This window comes from Pecten maximus, chromosome 8 (assembly GCF_902652985.1).
Source record: "Pecten maximus chromosome 8, xPecMax1.1, whole genome shotgun sequence".
Lineage (NCBI taxonomy): Eukaryota > Metazoa > Mollusca > Bivalvia > Pectinida > Pectinidae > Pecten > Pecten maximus.
Genome location: NC_047022.1, coordinates 11961620 through 11985655, shown reverse-complemented (window position 1 = coordinate 11985655; position 24036 = coordinate 11961620). Strand labels below are relative to the sequence as shown.

The window sequence follows — 24036 nt, the reverse complement described above, 5'->3', positions numbered from 1 at the left end:
CTGTCAATGACATAAATACTAGGGTCAATCAGGGTCAGTTACTGTCAATTACATAAATACTAGGGTCAATCTGGGCCAGTTACTGTCAATTACATAAATAATAGGGTTAATCAGGGTAAGTTACTTTCAACTAGGATCAAACTGTAGCTTGGGCTTGCTATCCAAACTGACAGCAGGGGTATTTTCAGCATATTTGCAAATGTTGGGCATACCACGCCAAAATCATGAATTTCTTGAAGTTCACACTATGTTTATAACTACGTTAAACTACGGTAGCCTACGCGGACTAAATAAAACATCCATTTACTTTCGTTAGTCCCCTCCCGGTGAAACCATCGGCACGTCCATCTGTCTATCCGTCTATCTATCAGTCCGTCCACTCAGTTTTCCACATGTTGGTGAAAGTTGGTATGTAACTCCAGTATGAGTATCTACATATCAAGTTCGAGTTTCAGTTGTTTTTTTTTGGGGGGGGGGGGGGGGGGGGGGGGGTCAGGGTAATTGTTACTATTTTTAGCAGGGGCCGGTAGGAGACATGAATTGCTTTAGCAATACTCTAAGAATGCTTGTTTACTTATATTACGCATTCATTTTATTCGACATGTAAACATGCCTTATCTACCTTTTTTGAATTATATATGTATGATGTTCGTATGAAATGCCACTAAGGTGTCGATCTGAGAGATAGATAAAGGTCTGTTGTGTACGAATGTCACACATAACTGCCCTGCACTTTAGAAAATCGATTTTTATCTCGCACTATGCGTACTGGAGTAACCATGAAATGATTACGTTCAGTAAATATATGTCATATCTATAATTAAGATCCTTCAGTGAACACACATCTCATAAATATTGGCTGCTCAAACAAGATAATAAAAATCGCTTCAAGATGATACACTGCCAACAACCTATACACTGCCTACCACAAAATGCATAAAACACTCACAATATACAAAATTAATCTAATTAACAACAACAAATGAAAAAAAAAAAAAAATAAGTTCAGGTGTAAGGGTAATCAGGAGATTAAAAAGATACATTTAGAAGCTCATTTTTATTAGAGCGTGGTGATAACATAAAGTATTTAACTTTGGGGACTATATAAAAGTATACAGCAGCCTAGTCTTGTTTCAAATCGAACATGCTTATTCTTTGTCGGTGCTGTACCATATTTGATTTAGGTGTTTCGCATTTGATACGACCCAAAGCCATTGCATAGTACCCATCTGTGTAAGTGTGGGTGTTACGTCTACAGTAAAAGCTAAAGATGTCTAATGAGGACAATAATAACGCGCATACTAGTTACGGACAACAAAAGTGTGACCACTAGTTACGGACAACAAAAATGTGACCACTAGTTACGGATAACAATAGCGTGACCACTAGTTACGGACAACAATAGCGTGGACACTAGTTACGGACAACAATAGCGTGGACACTAGTTACGGACAACAATAGTTTGACCACTAGTTACGGACAACAATAGCGTGGACACTAGTTACGGACAACAATAGTGTGAACAATAGTTACGGACAACAATAGCGTGGACACTAGTTACGGACAACAATAGCGTGGACACTTGTTACGGACAACAATAGCGTGGACACTTGTTACGGACAACAATAGCGTGGACACTTGTTACGGACAACAATAGCGTGGACACTTGTTACGGACAACAATAGCGTGGACACTAGTTACGGACAACAATAGTTTGACCACTAGTTACGGACAACAATAGTTTGACCACTAGTTACGGACAACAATAGCGTGAACACTTGTTACGGACAACAATAGCGTGGACACTTGTTACGGACAACAATAGCGTGGACACTTGTTACGAACAACAATAGTGTGAACACTAGTTACGGACAACAATAGCGTGGACACTAGTTACGGACAACAATAGCGTGAACACTTGTTACGGACAACAATAGCGTGGACACTAGTTTCAGACAACAATAGCGTGGACACTAGTTACGGACAACAATAGTGTGAACACTAGTTTCAGACAACAATAGCGTGAACACAAGTTACGGACAACAATAGCGTGAACACTTGTTACGGACAACAATAGCGTGGACACTAGTTACGGACAACAATAGTCTGACCACTAGTTACGGACAACAATAGTGTGAACACTAGTTTCAGACAACAATAGTGTGAACACTAGTTACTGACAACAATAGTGAGACCACTAGTTACGGACAACAATAGCGTGAACACTAGTTACGGACAACAATAGCGTGGACACTAGTTACGGACAACAATAGTGTGACCACTAGTTACGGACAACAATAGCGTGGACACTAGTTACGGACAACAATAGCGTGGACACTTGTTACGGACAACAATAGCGTGGACACTAGTTACGGACAACAATAGCGTGGACACTTGTTACGGACAACAATAGCGTGGACACTAGTTACGGACAACAATAGTTTGACCACTAGTTACGGACAACAATAGCGTGGACACTAGTTACGGACAACAATAGTGTGAGCACTTGTTACGGACAACAATAGCGTGGACACTAGTTACGGACAACAATAGCGTGGACACTTGTTACGGACAACAATAGCGTGGACACTTGTTACGGACAACAATAGCGTGGACACTTGTTACGGACAACAATAGCGTGGACACTTGTTACGGACAACAATAGCGTGGACACTTGTTACGAACAACAATAGCGTGGACACTTGTTACGGACAACAATAGCGTGGACACTAGTTACGGACAACAATAGTTTAACCACTAGTTACGGACAACAATAGTTTGACCACTAGTTACGGACAACAATAGCGTGAACACTTGTTACGGACAACAATAGCGTGGACACTTGTTACGGACAACAATAGCGTGGACACTTGTTACGGACAACAATAGTGTGAACACTAGTTATGGACAACAATAGCGTGGACACTAGTTACGGACAACAATAGCGTGAACACTTGTTACGGACAACAATAGCGTGGACACTAGTTTCAGACAACAATAGCGTGGACACTAGTTACGGACAACAATAGTGTGAACACTAGTTTCAGACAACAATAGTGTGAACACTAGTTACGGACAACAATAGCGTGAACACTTGTTACGGACAACAATAGCGTGGACACTAGTTACGGACAACAATAGTTTGACCACTAGTTACGGACAACAATAGTGTGAACACTAGTTTCAGACAACAATAGTGTGAACACTAGTTACTGACAACAATAGTGAGACCACTAGTTACGGACAACAATAGCGTGAACACTAGTTACGGACAACAATAGCGTGAACACTAGTTACGGTCAACAACGCGCACACTAGTTATGGACAGCAATAGGGTGCATACTTGTTAAGGAAAACAATAGCGTGAACACAAGTTTCAGACAACAATAGTGTGACCACTAGTTACGGACAACAATAGCGTGAACACTAGTTACGGACAACAATAGGGTGAACACTAGTTACGGACAACAATAGTGTGACCACTAGTTACGGACAACAATAGCGTGACCACTAGTTACGGACAACAATAGTGTGACCACTAGTTACGGACAACAATAGTGTGACCACTAGTTACGGACAACAATAGTGTGAACACTAGTTACGGACAACAATAGTGTGAACACTAGTTACGGACAACAATAGCGTGACCACTAGTTACGGACAACAATAGCGTGGACACTAGTTTCAGACAACAATAGCGTGGACACTTGTTACTGACAACAATAGCGTGGACACTTGTTACGGACAACAATAGCGTGGACACTAGTTACGGACAACAATAGTGTGACCACTAGTTACGGACAACAATAGCGTGGACACTAGTTACGGACAACAATAGTGTGGACACTTGTTACGGACAACAATAGCGTGGACACTAGTTACGGACAACAATAGCGTGGACACTTGTTACGGACAACAATAGCGTGGACACTAGTTACGGACAACAATAGTTTGACCACTAGTTACGGACAACAATAGCGTGGACACTAGTTACGGACAACAATAGTGTGAACACTAGTTACGGACAACAATAGCGTGGACACTAGTTACGGACAACAATAGCGTGGACACTTGTTACGGACAACAATAGCGTGGACACTTGTTACGGACAACAATAGCGTGGACACTTGTTACGGACAACAATAGCGTGGACACTTGTTACGGACAACAATAGCGTGGACACTTGTTACGAACAACAATAGCGTGGACACTTGTTACGGACAACAATAGCGTGGACACTAGTTACGGACAACAATAGTTTGACCACTAGTTACGGACAACAATAGTTTGACCACTAGTTACGGACAACAATAGCGTGAACACTTGTTACGGACAACAATAGCGTGGACACTTGTTACGGACAACAATAGCGTGGACACTTGTTACGGACAACAATAGTGTGAACACTAGTTACGGACAACAATAGCGTGGACACTAGTTACGGACAACAATAGCGTGAACACTTGTTACGGACAACAATAGCGTGGACACTAGTTTCGGACAACAATAGCGTGGACACTAGTTACGGACAACAATAGTGTGAACACTAGTTTCAGACAACAATAGCGTGAACACTAGTTACGGACAACAATAGCGTGGACACTTGTTACGGACAACAATAGCGTGGACACTAGTTACGGACAACAATAGTTTGACCACTAGTTACGGACAACAATAGTGTGAACACTAGTTTCAGACAACAATAGTGTGAACACTAGTTACTGACAACAATAGTGAGACCACTAGTTATGGACAACAATAGCGTGAACACTAGTTACGGACAACAATAGCGTGACCACTAGTTACGGACAACAATAGCGTGGACACTAGTTACGGACAACAATAGTTTGACCACTAGTTACGGACAACAATAGCGTGGACACTAGTTACGGACAACAATAGCGTGGACACTTGTTACGGACAACAATAGCGTGGACACTAGTTACGGACAACAATAGCGTGGACACTTGTTACGGACAACAATAGCGTGGACACTAGTTACGGACAACAATAGTTTGACCACTAGTTACGGACAACAATAGCGTGGACACTAGTTACGGACAACAATAGTGTGAACACTAGTTACGGACAACAATAGCGTGGACACTAGTTACGGACAACAATAGCGTGAACACTAGTTACGGACAACAATAGTGTGAACACTAGTTACGGACAACAATAGCGTGGACACTAGTTACGGACAACAATAGCGTGAACACTTGTTACGGACAACAATAGCGTGGACACTAGTTTCAGACAACAATAGCGTGGACACTAGTTACGAACAACAATAGTGTGAACACTAGTTTCAGACAACAATAGCGTGAACACTAGTTACGGACAACAATAGCGTGAACACTTGTTACGGACAACAATAGCGTGGACACTAGTTACGGACAACAATAGTTTGACCACTAGTTACGGACAACAATAGTGTGAACACTAGTTTCAGACAACAATAGTGTGAACACTAGTTACTGACAACAATAGTGAGACCACTAGTTACGGACAACAATAGCGTGAACACTAGTTACGGACAACAATAGCGTGAACACTAGTTACGGTCAACAACGCGCACACTAGTTATGGACAGCAATAGGGTGCATACTTGTAAAGGAAAACAATAGCGTGAACACAAGTTTCAGACAACAATAGTGTGACCACTAGTTACGGACAACAATAGCGTGAACACTAGTTACGGACAACAATAGGGTGAACACTAGTTACGGACAACAATAGTGTGACCACTAGTTACGGACAACAATAGCGTGACCACTAGTTACGGACAACAATAGTGTGACCACTAGTTACGGACAACAATAGTGTGACCACTAGTTACGGACAACAATAGTGTGAACACTAGTTACGGACAACAATAGTGTGAACACTAGTTACGGACAACAATAGCGTGACCACTAGTTACGGACAACAATAGCGTGGACACTAGTTTCAGACAACAATAGCGTGAACACTAGTTACGGACAACAATAGTGTGAACACTTGTTACGGACAACAATAGCGTGAACACTAGTTACGGACAACAATAGCGTGAACACTTGTTACGGACAACAATAGCGTGGACACTAGTTACGGACAACAATAGTTTGACCACTAGTTACGGACAACAATAGTGTGGACACTAGTTACGGACAACAATAGCGTGAACACTAGTTACGGACAACAATAGTGTGAACACTTGTTACGGACAACAATAGCGTGGACACTTGTTACGGACAACAGTAGCGTGGACACTTGTTACGGACAACAATAGCGTGAACACTTGTTACGGACAACAATAGTGTGAACACTTGTTACGGACAACAATAGCGTGAACACTTGTTACGGACAACAATAGTGTGAACACTTGTTACGGACAACAATAGCGTGGACACTTGTTACTGACAACAATAGCGTGGACACTTGTTACTGACAACAATAGCGTGGACACTTGTTACGGACAACAATAGCGTGGACACTAGTTACGGACAACAATAGTTTGACCACTAGTTACGGACAACAATAGTTTGACCACTAGTTACGGACAACAATAGCGTGAACACTTGTTACGGACAACAATAGCGTGAACACTTGTTACGGACAACAATAGCGTGGACACTAGTTACGGACAACAATAGCGTGGACACTAGTTACGGACAACAATAGTGTGAACACTAGTTTCAGACAACAATAGCGTGAACACTAGTTACGGACAACAATAGCGTGAACACTTGTTACGGACAACAATAGCGTGGACACTAGTTACAGACAACAATAGCGTGGACACTAGTTACGGACAACAATAGTTTGGCCACTAGTTACGGACAACAATAGCGTGGACACTAGTTACGGACAACAATAGCGTGAACACTAGTTACGGACAACAATAGTGTGAACACTAGTTACGGACAACAATAGCGTGGACACTAGTTACGGACAACAATAGCGTGAACACTTGTTACGGACAACAATAGCGTGGACACTAGTTTCAGACAACAATAGCGTGGACACTAGTTACGAACAACAATAGTGTGAACACTAGTTTCAGACAACAATAGCGTGAACACTAGTTACGGACAACAATAGCGTGAACACTTGTTACGGACAACAATAGCGTGGACACTAGTTACGGACAACAATAGTTTGACCACTAGTTACGGACAACAATAGTGTGAACACTAGTTTCAGACAACAATAGTGTGAACACTAGTTACTGACAACAATAGTGAGACCACTAGTTACGGACAACAATAGCGTGAACACTAGTTACGGACAACAATAGCGTGAACACTAGTTACGGTCAACAACGCGCACACTAGTTATGGACAGCAATAGGGTGCATACTTGTAAAGGAAAACAATAGCGTGAACACAAGTTTCAGACAACAATAGTGTGACCACTAGTTACGGACAACAATAGCGTGAACACTAGTTACGGACAACAATAGTGTGAACACTAGTTACGGACAACAATAGTGTGACCACTAGTTACGGACAACAATAGCGTGAACACAAGTTACAGACAACAATAGTGTGACCACTAGTTACGGACAACAATAGTGTGACCACTAGTTACGGACAACAATAGTGTGAACACTAGTTACGGACAACAATAGTGTGAACACTAGTTACGGACAACAATAGCGTGACCACTAGTTACGGACAACAATAGCGTGGACACTAGTTTCAGACAACAATAGCGTGAACACTAGTTACGGACAACAATAGTGTGAACACTAGTTACGGACAACAATAGCGTGAACACTAGTTACGGACAACAATAGCGTGAACACTTGTTACGGACAACAATAGCGTGGACACTAGTTACGGACAACAATAGTTTGACCACTAGTTACGGACAACAATAGTGTGGACACTAGTTACGGACAACAATAGCGTGAACACTAGTTACGGACAACAATAGTGTGAACACTTGTTACGGACAACAATAGCGTGGACACTTGTTACGGACAACAGTAGCGTGGACACTTGTTACGGACAACAATAGCGTGAACACTTGTTACGGACAACAATAGTGTGAACACTTGTTACGGACAACAATAGCGTGAACACTTGTTACGGAGAACAATAGTGTGAACACTTGTTACGGACAACAATAGCGTGGACACTTGTTACTGACAACAATAGCGTGGACACTTGTTACTGACAACAATAGCGTGGACACTTGTTACGGACAACAATAGCGTGGACACTAGTTACGGACAACAATAGTTTGACCACTAGTTACGGACAACAATAGTTTGACCACTAGTTACGGACAACAATAGCGTGAACACTTGTTACGGACAACAATAGCGTGAACACTTGTTACGGACAACAATAGCGTGGACACTAGTTACGGACAACAATAGCGTGGACACTAGTTACGGACAACAATAGTGTGAACACTAGTTTCAGACAACAATAGCGTGAACACTAGTTACGGACAACAATAGCGTGAACACTTGTTACGGACAACAATAGCGTGGACACTAGTTACAGACAACAATAGCGTGGACACTAGTTACGGACAACAATAGTTTGGCCACTAGTTACGGACAACAATAGTGTGAACACTAGTTTCAGACAACAATAGTGTGAACACTAGTTACGGACAACAATAGCGTCACCACTAGTTACGGACAACAATAGCGTGAACACTAGTTACGGACAACAATAGCGTGAACACTAGTTACGGTCAACAACGCGCACACTAGTTATGGACAGCAATAGGGTGCATACTTGTTAAGGAAAACAATAACGTACACACTAGTTCAGGAAAACAATAGTTTGCACATTTATTAAGGAAAAAATAACATGCTTACTTGTTAATGACAAAAATTGCGTGCACACTAGTCAAGGGAAACAATAGCATGCATACCAGTCAATGAAAGTAATATCTTACACACTAGTAAATAAAAACAATAGCGTGTACACTTATTGAGGACAACCATGACGTGCACACTTGTTAAGAATAACAATAACATACACACCAGTTAAGGACAACAATAGCATGCACACTTATCAAGGAAAACAAAAACGCGCACATTAGCTAAGGAAAACAAAAGCATGCACACTGATTAAGGACAAAATTAACAGAAACAATAGCTTGCACACTAATAAAGGGAAACAACTGTATGCACACTTGTTAATTACAACTTTGAAGTACACACTTAATAAGGAAAACCATAAGTTAAAACAATATATATATTTTTTATTTCATATATCCAACGATCACAGTAGAAAATACGTATGCACTTAAAATTGATAAGTGTGTATAACCCCTTTCTGCAGATCCAAAAACTAGCAAATGATATATATGGTTTTTGGACTGTTTGCGAATGTAAGTTACACAGACAGGATGATCAAGTCAGTATATTTATATTACATATATTATTTGTTGTATACGTTTTGACTCCTCGTAAGTTTGTACAACTTTTTTATCCACAAGGAAATTACTTGCTGAAAAATGTACACTCAAAACTCTGGAGAAATATGTTAAAGACTTAACGTGAATATGTAAAATTAATATTTTATAAAATAATATCATGTGAAATTATGACATGTGCACGGGAACAATTTTAGATATTGAATAAAAGCATTTTACTAATATGCATAACGTTATTAGTGAAACAAAAATGCCAATCGTTAAAAGGCTCTGCTTATAGGAGTCCTATATGTGGGCCATAAAACAACTGAAACATGGGTTCCTATTAGTTAATGACCTTATAAATCTGGCAGAATAAACCAAAATGATTAAGTTTGGTTTGGTTTGGTTTATTTTGTTTAACGTCCTATTAACAGCTAAGGTCATTTAAGGACGGCATTCCGTGCGTGCGAAATGCATGCGTGTGGTGAGTGCGCATGTGTGTTTGGAGAGGCTGCTGTATGTTCGTGTTAAGTCTCCTTGTGATAGGCCGGAACTTTTGCCGATTTATAGTGCTACCTCACTGAAGCATACTGCCGAAGAAACCCAGCAGCACACCCCACCCGCTCACATTATACTGACAACGGGCGAACCAGTCGTTCCACTCCAAATATGCTGAGCGCTAAGCAGGAGTAGCAACTACCAATTTTAAAGACTCTGGTATGTCTCGGCCAGGGGACAGAATCCAAAGCCTTCCTCTCAGGGGCGAACGCTCAACCCAAAATGATTAAATAAACAAGACTAACGCTCAATGTTATACAATACACTAGGATGGTAATCATGTCCGACACATCTCCCGAAGTTTTTCACTTGGGACCTTTCTGACCACTATCAGGTAAATGTACAAGGAAGGACACTTGCTAAAAAATGTTGTGACACACGATTTTTTATTATTTATTTCATGTCAACAAGCAAATATTTTGTTATGTATACCGTACTGAAGTTTGAAGTTATTTCTTTATTCAAAATGAGGTTTTACAGACATCCTTTGTTTACAAAATTTTAAGACATTGCCGACAGAACTGGCCTTGGAAAATAACAGACGTTGGAAATGACCGTAATGTCTTCGATGTAATGAGATTGATGACTTGATACACACTGTTCCATGTGATCATTGCCCCGTGAAAAGCAAGAATCATTTTAAGGTCGCGTCGTCTTGTAGTAACTAGAAGGGACAGATCGTAACAATACATACATATAATATGAAGCTAATTAATTTGTATTTGACTTCTAATATAATTCATTGATTAAATGACAAGTAACATTTCAGTAATATATGGCTAACAAAGAGAATGAAAATCAATGAATCAAGATACATATCGAAGATGAGTATTTTAACACAGAAATTATGACAAATGTGAACATCCATTGAAGATCATAGTATGCGCTCTAGAAGAACTAAGACGAAGCTTCTTCCATAAGTCTATGCAAACCATCTTCTTCAGATCCACAGCATTACATTAGGTCGATTACCCACCGACTGAGCTATTAACTGCGTGCCTAGAAGCGACGGTTAGTGCCAATACTTAAACCTGTACCGTCATATGTTAATGGACGGTATGGTAGAGATCATACAAAATACATATGTAAATACATGTATAATGAAGCTCGTCAATTTGCATTTGACTGCTAATACAATGGATTGAATAAATGACAAAGAGTATTTCAATAATGGCAAACAATGAGAACCAAAGACAATGGATCAAGATAAATATCGAAGTAGAGTATTTAACACGAATATAAACCCATCTAATGAAATCAAATATTTACCATAATACCACAACTCCCTTGAAAACAAATGCTGCAGTTAATACTTATATACGTGTGTAAATATTTGGTGGGCATTTATGTTTGTACTCTTCTGAATGACAGCGAATATAGCAAATTAAATATCCGCCATTATTACCAAATATACGGTATGACAGAAAAGGCATCCATTATTACCAAATATACGGTATGACAGAAAAGGCATTCAACTTAAAAAGCATATATGAAATAAATATATCCTGTTTTATTCTCAATTGAATACAGTAAGATAACTTAAAATATGAACTTTTAAAACTATCATTAAAAAAACCTAAAAATGATTCCAATGTTCATTGGTACATGTAGATGTTACAAATGTTTGAAAACAATGGAGATGATACATTTATAAATAACTATAGTTATAATAAAAAATAAAATTATATTTGCAGGGGGTTTCATTTTAATTTCGCTGTCCTTGTGGTAATTGAATATGACGCGAAAATAAATACCCAACTGATATTTATTCCTTGAATCATAAACTTATATCATGCGTACACAAAATGTAAAGATGTATCACCTGTTTACTGTTGTTTATAATACAAAATTTAAAAATTCGTGATCAGGTGAAAATAAACAACTCAACCGTAGCACAAATATCTGAATTTGAATGACAATTTCAGGATATAAATCAACCTGAAAGGAATATGATTTAAAGAACAATAAATGACAACTATAAAATATAGCCGTTGTGACGTCAGCTGCACATCGTTGAAATGTCTGTTACATATAAAAGATCATGACGCCGTAATCAACAACATATTATAGTTTAAATTCATTCAAAAGCATAACACGACAACAAAAGCGGAAGAAAATGGTTATGTAACCGTTTTTACAACTTCTTATCAATCGGTATTGTATTCGGAGCCATGGTCTTGTTTCCTTGTAATGATGGATTATTGCCGCTGGAAGTCGACGAGTTGGACGATCCCGGCATTGCATCGTAACTATTTGGTGTCACGTTGTGTTGCATTGGCATCGAATGTGTATCCGAACCTCCGTCATAATGTCGAGGGTGCATTCCAGCATATTGTTGATTCACGACGCCTTGGACTTGAGAGTTGTCTCTGACGGACGGCATGGCCGTGAGGTAATCATCAGCCGGCTTATGACGAGTATCGCGTGAACAGCGACGATAAAGTATGACGATGATCACAACCGACAAAATTACTACAGCTGATCCCAAAACGGCTCCGACAACTACAGCAACATCACTTTTTGAACTACTAGGGTGTCCTTCCGTTGTCGTCACTGGTCCTACAGACGCACTAGTAGTAGTGTCCGGACAAACATCCCCTGTAATCATATAATTGTTATATGTCAGAAAACTAATTTCTTGATGTTTGATCATATCCCAGGGGAGTTGAGGGTGTTGTTTGATAAAGTAAAAGTATCATATGTTACTGTTTCTCTAGAAATATTAATATATTTACAAATAAGTTAGTCATTCACAAAACATGTTAACTTCCTCCACACTTTTTGTTCCCTAGCATCATTAATTCATATGGTCAAAGGAGAACGAAAATATAATTTTATATAATTTTATATAATATGCAAAAGAGGTAACTTTTCTCAGTTTTGTCGTTTTAATTTGGCGTAATATACCGGTACCCTAAAAGAACGTCTTTTATATTTACGTTTTCCTCCAAGGACTTTTCCGAAGTCGCACGTGTCAACACCTCTGCAGCACGGTTTTGATAGTGGAGAGGAATCGTCACGTACACACCAACTACAGCCAGACACCGAGTAGCAATCTCTGCAATATTAAAATGTAATGCCTATTCAACATTTATATTATTTAACTCCCCATTTCTTTCTATAATTGTATATTTATTATGTATTACTATTCACCATCTTCCAGATTCATCATTCTGAATAATTCCGTGAACACCACTTACTCTTCCTTTGTCCTTGTGTCACATATGGGGTTATAACAGTCCTCTAGACCGCTTAGGGAGTCTGGTTCCTTTGTTGATGTGCTATCGGGTGCCTTTGCGATACACGTCGCGCTGATTCCACTGGAAATATAAATACCTGTGCTCTGTACCATGTATAATGCGATCATCACGCATCATTTTATTTTACAAAGGTTATTATAAAAGTTCCTTCTGATAAATAATATATTAACTAGAACTATGGACAGGATAGCCTTTTAAACCCTTGTCTCCCATGATTCCCATTCTACCCAAATAGTTAATTTAGATAACAGGGGAAAAAAACAGACACAACATAAAATTAACGGAAATGAAAACGGTTGAATGTATAATGTAACTTCATGTGCACAACTTCAGTACGTTCAAACTACATCATCGAAATTTCGAAAAAAAATAGAAGAAACCTTTTGGAGAAGTTACCTGGACAATAACCTAAACGACGACGAACAAATGGACGGACAAACAACCTGATTCCAGTATATCCCTGTAACTTCGTTTTAGAAATGTACATAATTACAAAAGAAACTTACTCTCTACTGTTTATATTCAAACACGCATCAAAAGGGATAGGCGTATGACATAAACAGTCACAGAACTTGGTGCCAGTACACATCTTTGCAGTTGATGATATCATTGGAATATCCTGTAGAAAATGATAGAATAATCATTACCAGTAAAACAAGACTGGCTTTGTAAACTAAGGTGCTTCAATATCAATACAGGTGGCACGAAAATTAAGTCTTATAATCTCCGGTTAATCTTATTTATTTATCTTTTTATATTTTTTTTTAAATATTATTTAGAAAATTTATAAAACATTATGCTACCAAAGCTGTAAGAGAACTGGTTAGTTTTTTTCAAATTTTAAGAAAATACAAAATAACAAAAAATATTACAATTATCTTAACTGAAATTCAACGTATATTCTAAAATGGAGAAAGTTACCGTGCAGCACTGAAATGAAACGTCCGCTTTTGTTTTCCTGATCAAGAAGACGTTCGTGTCTTCCAATTTCCATAAATCATAATTTGTCCCTTTGATGTGAATATCACCATCATTTAGCTGTATCTGTCATAAAATAGAAAATAACAAGAACCTCGAATAGCTTTATGTCTGTAATCACAAGGACTCACTTAAAATGGTGTTAACATTTGACTTTTTCCGGGGTCTAACATCCTCAGTCAATCTAATATCCTGTCAATCAGAAAATTATTTTATCTATCGAATTTTACATTAGACCTGTTCTTTTATATAAAAAAGATTATATTTTATATATCTTATATTTTATATTTGAGGTTTAAGGATAAAGTTGAACGAATACACTATGACTAGAGAAAATGTATAATAATGTCTTAGAATAAAGCTCATCTTGGCGAGCGTTATGATAGACAAAGGTGTATTTTTGTCCCGAACCAAAATAGCCTCGTATTCTATTCCTCCTACAACATTCATAAAAATAAGTAGATCTAAGATCTAAGATCAACAATTTTCCATGATATGTTTGCCTAAACATCGTTTCCTTTGTGTCACCTTCGTGTCAAAATGAAACAGTGTCATTTGACGTACGAATTAATGTATTGGACGGGAAAATATATCAGCTTAACATTTGCCCTCTTTATTCTATTGAAAAAAAACTTGAAATAAAGAATCAATAATAGGTTTCATCATTATTGCTCAATTACGACATATGTGTGATGTAGGTTTATAGAGACCAAAGGTCAAAGTGCAGGTCACTAAGAAAGTAGTTCTGTCGAAGTCATATACGTGCTAAAACACAGCTATTTTTACAGTAAAAATATAAGTGGTATGTGTATGCCGACAATGAATATATCATTTTACGTACTTACCCTGTATGTGACCTGTAACTTGTGATTGTCAAAATCTGCACAACTTCGTTTACCCATTACCGACCTGGCGATCAAATCTCTAGCAATATCACTTTCCTGGAATAAACAGAATATATAAACATACATTTTAACAACAGCCCAAGTAATTTCACCATCGATGATATTTATTTTTGATAGGTTTAGATAATATGTTATATCAACACGCAGAACAAAACTTATGATGACCAAAAATAAGTGACGTATACTAAACTATACACAATATAAAGATACCAACAGTAATTCCTGGTATTATTAATGTCCTTCAACTTGATGAATATTCTTTAACTTAAAAAATACTGCAAAAAATACGGCAAATAAATGTACTTTCTTAAAACTGTTGAATGCCTTATAAATATTATCCATCACGTCTGATTTGATTCTATTTTTAGATTGTTATGAACTTTTACCCGGTAAATAAAATGTGTTTATTACAGGAAAATAAAATCAATAATAAACCTTGCCCCGCGTCAGTTATTATATGCGTTTCCAGTCAAAAATGGTCTGTTTCGATATTTTTGGGACGATTTATTAATCTTTTTTTGATTAAATGTAATAAAGATTTGCATTTGTATAACGACACAAATGCACTAAACAATAAGCAATCATGGGACAAAATTGTCGTGTAGATGTAGAACTATCACAAACAAACAAAACAATGCTTATTATTGCTCCACTGACAGGAGCTCTCGTCAAGTTTCGCTCGGATTTATTGGACAGCGAGACATACACAATAATCATATCTCCATATAATCAGTTAATATCACATGGTCTGAACTTCTTGAAATAAAATGTGAATATAAAATACTTTGCATACCTTCTGGACAATATGGATATTTTCTACTGCAGCTACTCTTTCGGATTCCTGAATGTTTGGGTCCACGAAATCTGGGTGAATGATGATGAAACCCGAATTGTCCACCAGCATGCATCTATAAAAGAACTATTTTTGCTTACCACTTTTGATTGTCTAAACAACCGTTAGATCAATTTGATCGTTGGAACGTGCTGTTTGTTTTGACATTACTAGGACAACAAACAGAAAACAAGGCTCGTCATTGGACGTCCTTGATAAAAAGAATGAAAATGTGAATTAATGAACACGCACAAAAATTAAGTATTAGACGCGTCGGACAACATTATCATTGTAGTAACAAATAGTATTGACCATCAATCAAGGATTAAATTAAGGGACAAAAACCTTTAAGGGGCTTGAGGCACATTTCATTAACTGATAATTTCTTTATTGCTAAAAATTCGTTTTGTATAAGTGAAAAACAACAAAACATTTTTTTTCTTTTGGAAATGATTAATACAGTCACATTAAAATGAGAATTGCATGAATATTTCTTGAATTAAGAGAGGGATAATCGAATGAATTTAGAATGGCATATATCAATGTTTCAACAAGATGGAACTTAACTACTTTTGTAAGTCCAGCGGCAATAACAAAACATTTGACAACCACTTACGTATTCCCCGTCTCACATTCCGGATAAATCTCGTTTATCAGTCGCTCTAAATACGACAGTCCAATGTCGTAACCTAACACCCCTTCTACGTCATCTTGCTCGGTATGAGGTATCCCCTCTTGTCTGAAATATAAAATTACAACTGCCCGTGTCATTTACTTTCTTTCGGCGTAATGATCGCAACACGGCTTATGGTCTTTTCACAGCGCACTCAAATTGCAGCACAATTTCAAATTCAACAGATTGACGCACACACATACAGACAAAATAATGTTATGTATGTCTGTAGCAACAAGGGTTTTCCGAAATGTAGTTTGAACTCTAGGTAATGTATGAAACTAGTTAACCGAGAATTGCTTGTGCTGTACGATAACAAGGGTACAACGGGGTGAAACGAACACGACAGTCCAAGGCCAGAAAGTAGAAACTGCATAAAATATGGGAATGTAAGAAGAAGAATTGTTTGAAATAACAAATCGTAACCAATTCTATCAAGGTTCATAGACATCAGACGATATCTGGACCAGGTTATCACCTAAGACCGCTTTAAGTTGAATCAAAATACTGATAATAGAACACAACGGGATATCAAGATTATCAATCGATATTTGTTTTAAGGGGTCGATCATAACCTGGGAGAGAAAAACCTACTATGACCTACTAAACCACTGACAAAAAAATCCTTCAAAAGTTATTGAATCGAAACTCTAGTAAACAAACATATATAGCGTAATCATAAAGTCTAAAATTTTCAAGGACATTGATTTTCAAGTGTGAAAGGAGATACCTGGACATAGGAAAACCTACAGCAGACGACAATGTGGCGGACCATTTATTTCATTAATTAATTAAGCATACCATGTATCTTTGGAAGTCAGTAATAAAAGTTATTCCAATAAACATACACGCCATTTATTTCTCAAGCTGGAATATTTTGTAGAAAACATAACCGTATTCTAATGCTATCTTGAAGTCAAAATTAGAAGTTACTTAGAGTCGAAACGAAATAATTTTCATATACAAAGACAATAAGAACTGTTTGAAGTATCAAATAAAAATTTTAATACATAAATTAGATTGAATGGTTTCCAGGTGAATATAACATATATTTCAAGATTATGACAGAATATCGGTATTTGTCACGTAGTTAATACATATACAATGTATATCTTTAATCGATCCTTTGATTTTGATTTGCTACTTTATGTCCTTTAAGCATTTGAGATGATTAAGAACGGATTCAACAAATGTCCTTGTCAGATGCAAGTGTAAGACATTGAAATACCGCTCTTGGTCTGCGCTATTTCCATTTTAGTTTGGTCTTCATCAAGGATACATTCCCTTTCTGTGTTTGTGTACCGAGAATGCCATTGTGATTTCGTCACGATACCGACGTCATATACGTCTTATGTTACGAAACTGTAGCAGGATTGCAATACAAAATATACGAACTTGTTATAAATAGTCCCTACGCTTTATTGTGAACATCTTAATGGATGTCGTTATGACCCAGATGGAATACAGTAATCATTTTTACAATATTCACCATTCTAATAAAGCAAGGATCAACAGGACAGGAAGATACAGTAATGAATTCATATTGGTGACATTTGCATCCATTGGTATGTTTATCAGTTTGAACTGGAATAAAAGATTACCTGCCGACGAAAATTGTGCGACATAAAGTCACAACCAAACCTGCACCCCATGCATCAAGGTAAGGTGTGGTCATTGTCATGATCTCTCTCTGAGACTTAGCCCGCCGCCACCTAAGGGAGAGAAATTGTAAGGTTTGTTCTAAAGTAGGAAATTCAATATTACAGGCTAGTAACCGACTGGTTTTCCTTATTACCGTTTGGGAAGAGATAGTGAAAAAGCATGATTGTGGAGTATAAGAAGAGTACATAAGATTGATCGTATTCACACGCGTGTTTAAAATGGTCATCACCTATTGTTTATGAACTTACCAAGGTCTCTTTTCATGATCGTAATCGTTAGTCAACTGCACACCCGGGAAAACACGAATGAACCCATCCTTTGTTCCGAAATACCTCCAAATAGTGTACAAGGATAAGTCCGTTTTGGATTTCCATATCTCTTCAGCCTTAATCGATATTACTACAGAATTGGTGACTTCGGTCTGTTGACGAGAATAGATTGGTGTATCGATTCATTACTAATTGATATGCTTATTTTTATAAAGTTAGTAAGTGTAAAAACATTTTACTCAAATGTAATAAATTCATATGTATATATTCGAAGCAGAAAACGCTTGGTTACTTATCCTCCATGTTTTGCCCTCGTTTGAGTTTTAGGTTTTACATAAAGACTTTTGAAAAAGAACCAAGACCCAGTGTTCGGCAAGAGTAAGCGTTCGGGATTGATAAAACTATACAAGTATATCAATGCATCGTCACTAACGATTCAGGACATTATCAATTTGTGTTTTTGTTTAATTACCGTAAATCCTGTATGACTGATTTCTCCGTTGAAGTACTTTGTGTATCCGTCGACGGTGTTCGCATTCTCTTCTATATATAGGTATTTACCAATGTCAGTAAAGGCATTGGCGTTAAATTTCACTATCGAGTGTTCTGAAAAGAATAACAATACCGTATATAATAATTTTCATAATTTATTACATTTTTACCAGTGAAATTTCAAAAATTATTCATTCTATAAAAGTGATTTGACCAATCAAATTAATGATTCGAAAATACCAAAATAATTGACCAATCAGAAAGCCCGGCATATATGTCAGCACCTGGACAGTGAGAACTACTTTTTTTGTTTACAAATTATCGCTGTAGACCTAGTTAGCATACGGGGTAGGTTTTTCGTTGATTAAAAAAGTAATAAACAGAAAATCTAACAGTGTCTTCAGTAATACCAAATATATTTCACTCGTGTGGCTAATATTTTGATATTTTTTGAAAAATATCAAAATATTAGCCTGTTAGTTATCCTCTATTTCTTTATAAAATGATTTGCGATGTTATTTATTGATATTTATTGTATTTTTCTTTTCTAAAACATCACTTCTTAAGAGGCATCCGAACAGCAAATCCAGTCATTACAGTGATATTTTACAGGCCTATAGATTCCTACTATGGTGCCATTTAACAGAAGTAACATGATGAACTTTTAGTATGTTTCATGGCAAACCACGGGACTTGCTGTTGACATGTCATTTGTTAAGCTGTTTGTAAATTTCAACAAAACAAGCGAAAAAATGCATGCTTCAGGGGGACATCATTAGGTCATTTGTATCGCATATACTGCACAAAGTAGTCATGTCATTTTGCTCACAAAAGTCTAAAGCACAAAAAAGGAGCATTGCTTTGACCAGATGTGACTTTATAACATGTATTAACACGGTTTTTATTTTGACCTTGAAATGCAAATGGCGGATGGGAATCATATCACTCGAATATTGCACATAATGATGTATTTTAACATCGAAAATGTTCCTATAAGACACTATAAAGCACTCTAGACATGGCAAGAAGATTTTGTTTTGAGACTACCATTTAAAGGCTAATTTATGTTGTAAATATAAATGATTTTAGCGATGATCAGTTTTGTTTTATTTCAACTCGTGATAAGGGAGATAACTCGTACTGGCATACACCAGACAGATTCTCAATTACGGAAATTACCGAAGGTTTCCGATGTTATGAATAGCAGCAGATTTTGATTGACGCACATGCGTGGTCAGTTGTTTACAATCAAAATCTGCGGTAAAGCGTGTACAATTTGTAGCTGTTTTTTCAATCAATTCCATCAAAAACCACCACCCACCCCTTCCTCCTTGATCACGAAGTTGTTAAATATCGAGATATATATATTAAATGGTGTATGCTTTTATACAGAAAGTCAGTAGGTCTGATTTTCGGCTTCATGATGTTTTTGTGACATTGTATGAGTATTAATGTTGTATGAATTTTATACATGAAATCAGATATGTCTGACTTGTGACTTCATGATGTATGATGTTTTATGACATTGTATGAGTATTATTGTTGTATGAGTTTTATACATAAGTCAGGTATGTCTGACTTAAGACTTCATGATGTTTTATCACATTGTATGAGTTGCATTGTATGAGTTGGCGTAATTGGTTCCCCATCTTTGTATAAAGGGGTTCTAAATATTAGTCCCATTTTATGTAACAGATCACTTTGTACAAGTTTGTACAAAAAAGTAAAGTGGAAATTTATTCGTCATTTATAAGATTTAATAAATGACATTTTTCACTTTCAATCTTGATTCTGTTATGTTTTTAATCTTTATACAAACAGAGCACATCCACACCTATCTTGATGCATAGCTAAATCATATTTAGAGGTAACTTCAGTACAAGTATCAGTTCTGATCAGCCAAGTAATCATTCAGCTTTGGAGCTCTGGGTCATTAAGTAATTGGTATCGACCGAAGTGGAGGTATGCATCGCTATACTCTCCTGGCCTCGTGCACGTGCGAATACCTCGCCGCGAAGATATTCGCACGTGCACGAGTCCCAAGTTAGTATAGCGATGCATATCGATATTGTGGTAGACATTGTCGCTAAAATAAAACATTCATATATTTTGCGTGTAATTTCAGAGTAGACAAATTGTTAATGAGTGGTAGTTACTGTTTTGAGAACGTGTTTATGTGGGTTCGAATCCCAGTAGGGTGAAAGGTGTATAAATATTTTTGTTACAAAAATTAGATGAATTCATTCTGACCTTCGATAACTTCGATTACTTACTTTCCCTAATACACCTTGCACTCCCGGAAGTTATTTTCCTTTGTATCGAATTACATGTAAAGAAAAATGGACGTCCGATACGACTCCGACACCATCATTTGCTAATATTTGGATATGTACGAGGAATAGATGCAGGGAACGGAAAAAGATAGCATTTTCATCATCAAAAACACTTTTGCAGATTTTCGAGATTCTAAAAAAAAATCAAATCGGTTTTAAAATAGAGAGGCAATAGGCATTTCGGATATGTTGGACGAGGCAGGGCCCTCGGATATGAATGCTGATCATGACCTTTTCTATGATACAGGTATCGCTATTATAAGATCATAATATATATATTCTTGTTCTTGTTTCATCATTTATTGATTTTATTTTTTTTAATTTTTTTTTTTTAATTAGATTTTTTGTTTATCTATTTGTTATTATATTTTATACTATGTTTTCTTCTCTTTTTTTTGTGCGGTGATAGTTAATTATAATACATAATGAAGTTTAAATAATTAAGTATAAAAAAAAAATATACACGTTTACGCAATTAAATTATAAGCAACACTACAAAAATGTATATGACTGACGTTGCAATTGGTTTTCAATGTATGACTTATTATATATATTGATACAGTATTTTACTGTTTTTATTTGCTATCGTGCTGCATTGAACGTTACCATTGGGAACACCTCGGAGAATACGCGATGAGTTCAGGATGGTACGTGGCCTAATTGTAACGCACGAGTGGAGGTTAATAACCAAATACTAACCTGTTCACGTGCTTCAAACAGGTTAGTATTTGGAGACTTACCTGTGTTCGTACGTTGTATGGGGTAATACATCCAATATCAACTCTAATCAAACAAGGGAACCATGCGGTAAGGGACGGGTGCCAAGGTGGTTTCAACAACAGAACTGAAAACTGTCATGAAACGAAGACGTAAAATCCAAAGTGTTGTTTTGAGAACAGCTAATCAATATTTTAGAGCCGCCTTCTGGTAAATATTGGAGCAACAACCACGATGATGTAAGGGAGGTTGAGGGAAGGCCACTTGAGTCGTCTCTTGAATTGAATTATAGCGAGCAAACTCTTTCTCTGCCCCCGCATTGGTTTGTATTTTGATGTGAACAGTTTAAAAGGATGAACGCTACATAACAAAATGGCATAAACCTAATCAGTGATGTACTTTTGAGAAGGAAGTTAGAAGAATATTCTAGGATTTCAAAAATAACATTAAGTTCAGCAGATATAATATGGTAGATGGAGTTTCCCCTCGCTAGATGCACAAAAGCGCAGATTTCAATAATGAATTGATTGGCTGTTGAATCATTCCGTAAGTAAAAGGCGTTTTATATCTAGAATAAAGTGGGTCTTAAACATATGTTTCCTTATTATTATATTAATATACATATGCTCGATTGTAATACAGTAAGAGGTAACCTAATAACAATAATTCCAGGTTTGGTCTTACTGTTCTCAATCAAACAATGCCATCAACACATCACGTCTCTAATGTTGTAAAGATCGTTTAGATACACTTGCTATTGGTATTAAATCCAAGCTCTGACCTTTGTGAATGAATGTTCGTCATGATAAATAACGCCATCGGAGAGAGGGCAGGCAACAAATGAGTTCAGCTGTTATCGACATCTATTTAACTACAGGGAACAGTACTATACATAATTATTAGCATTATCATTGACAATTACACGTTACCAATTGTTGCTCTCCTTTTGAAATTCTTGCAGCTCTTCAGGCTGTCATCGTATATGTCGCGTCGATGGTAAACAAAAACTCCCGGTTTCCTTGTCTGAGTTGGGAATTTAGCAATTTTGGCACCATCTCCAACTACCACACAAATTGAGTAGTCACTGTTTGCAATCTATTTGAAGAGAATTTGCATACAAATTAACGTCCATTTCATCCCGATTCGCTCTCGCGCTTCGGTATATCTGGTAAGGATTTTTGAAGGTGTTAAAGAGGTTTTAAGCTGTGCCTATCCAACTTGTTGGTTTTCTAACACGTCCACAAGTATGTTGAGTTAATGATACTTAATTTTCTCCGACAGGTTTTATTTGTTATACATTATGACATTCAACTACAGCTGAATTTTTTTCGACATTGAGAACATATTCGTTTGTTTGCTGGATTGATCTTCCTGTGAACAGCAAGTGTCATTCAGATGACTACCTCGATAAAAATAACATACACGGGACCCGTCGCATGCCATCTAGAAAAAAATAGGGTAAAGTGTTTTGCCCAATGACACAGTCAAGGCGGCACAGACCGGTCCGTTTATCAGCTTCCCAAGAAAACCGCCACAGTATGGAGTGTCGAACCACGCACCTCTGACCTTCACCCGAGATTGCGTAGTCCACGCTCGTACCGACTTAGTCATCATGCCCCCCAACTAGAACAAGAAAGGGTCATGTGGACGATATCTTCAAATGATGGGATTATCAATTTAACATCCTTACTCACTTGTTACTTGGACAAAATATCTAATATTAGAAAACTGGTCATGTTGGCAAATAGTCTCCCATTAACAATACGTTTTATATGCACATAGTGTTTACTCATAGCCTAAAGCCTTAAGTATGTACTCTAGGATTATATAGAATTCATTGACATAATTTTCGTAGCATTTCCATTTGAGCAACTGTTAGTACGCAGATTATTTACTTATCAATTAAAAAAAACTGTATTTTGCATTATCATTGTTCCCTGAATTGTGATAATTTTGAAGAAATGTATTCTTTATTTTTAGTCGTATACAAG

General features: G+C 37.1%; 1 protein-coding gene across 1 annotated transcript in view; it reads right to left on the bottom strand.

Moving 5' to 3' along the window:
• Positions 1-10286: 10286 nt before the first annotated feature.
• The window catches only part of LOC117332553 (VWFA and cache domain-containing protein 1-like), a 42679-nt gene continuing 28929 nt past the window's right edge, over positions 10287-24036 (bottom strand). The window contains exons 13-24 of the mRNA XM_033891505.1: positions 22975-23140; positions 18976-19109; positions 18483-18655; positions 18174-18284; positions 16516-16638; positions 15861-15975; positions 15008-15103; positions 14106-14228; positions 13691-13803; positions 13125-13244; positions 12864-12982; positions 10287-12522 (exon numbers count right to left, since the gene is read on the bottom strand). Coding sequence (XP_033747396.1) covers positions 12059-12522; positions 12864-12982; positions 13125-13244; positions 13691-13803; positions 14106-14228; positions 15008-15103; positions 15861-15975; positions 16516-16638; positions 18174-18284; positions 18483-18655; positions 18976-19109; positions 22975-23140 — 1857 coding nt within the window. The 3' untranslated portion in view covers positions 10287-12058. The remainder of the gene's footprint in view (positions 12523-12863; positions 12983-13124; positions 13245-13690; positions 13804-14105; positions 14229-15007; positions 15104-15860; positions 15976-16515; positions 16639-18173; positions 18285-18482; positions 18656-18975; positions 19110-22974; positions 23141-24036) is intronic.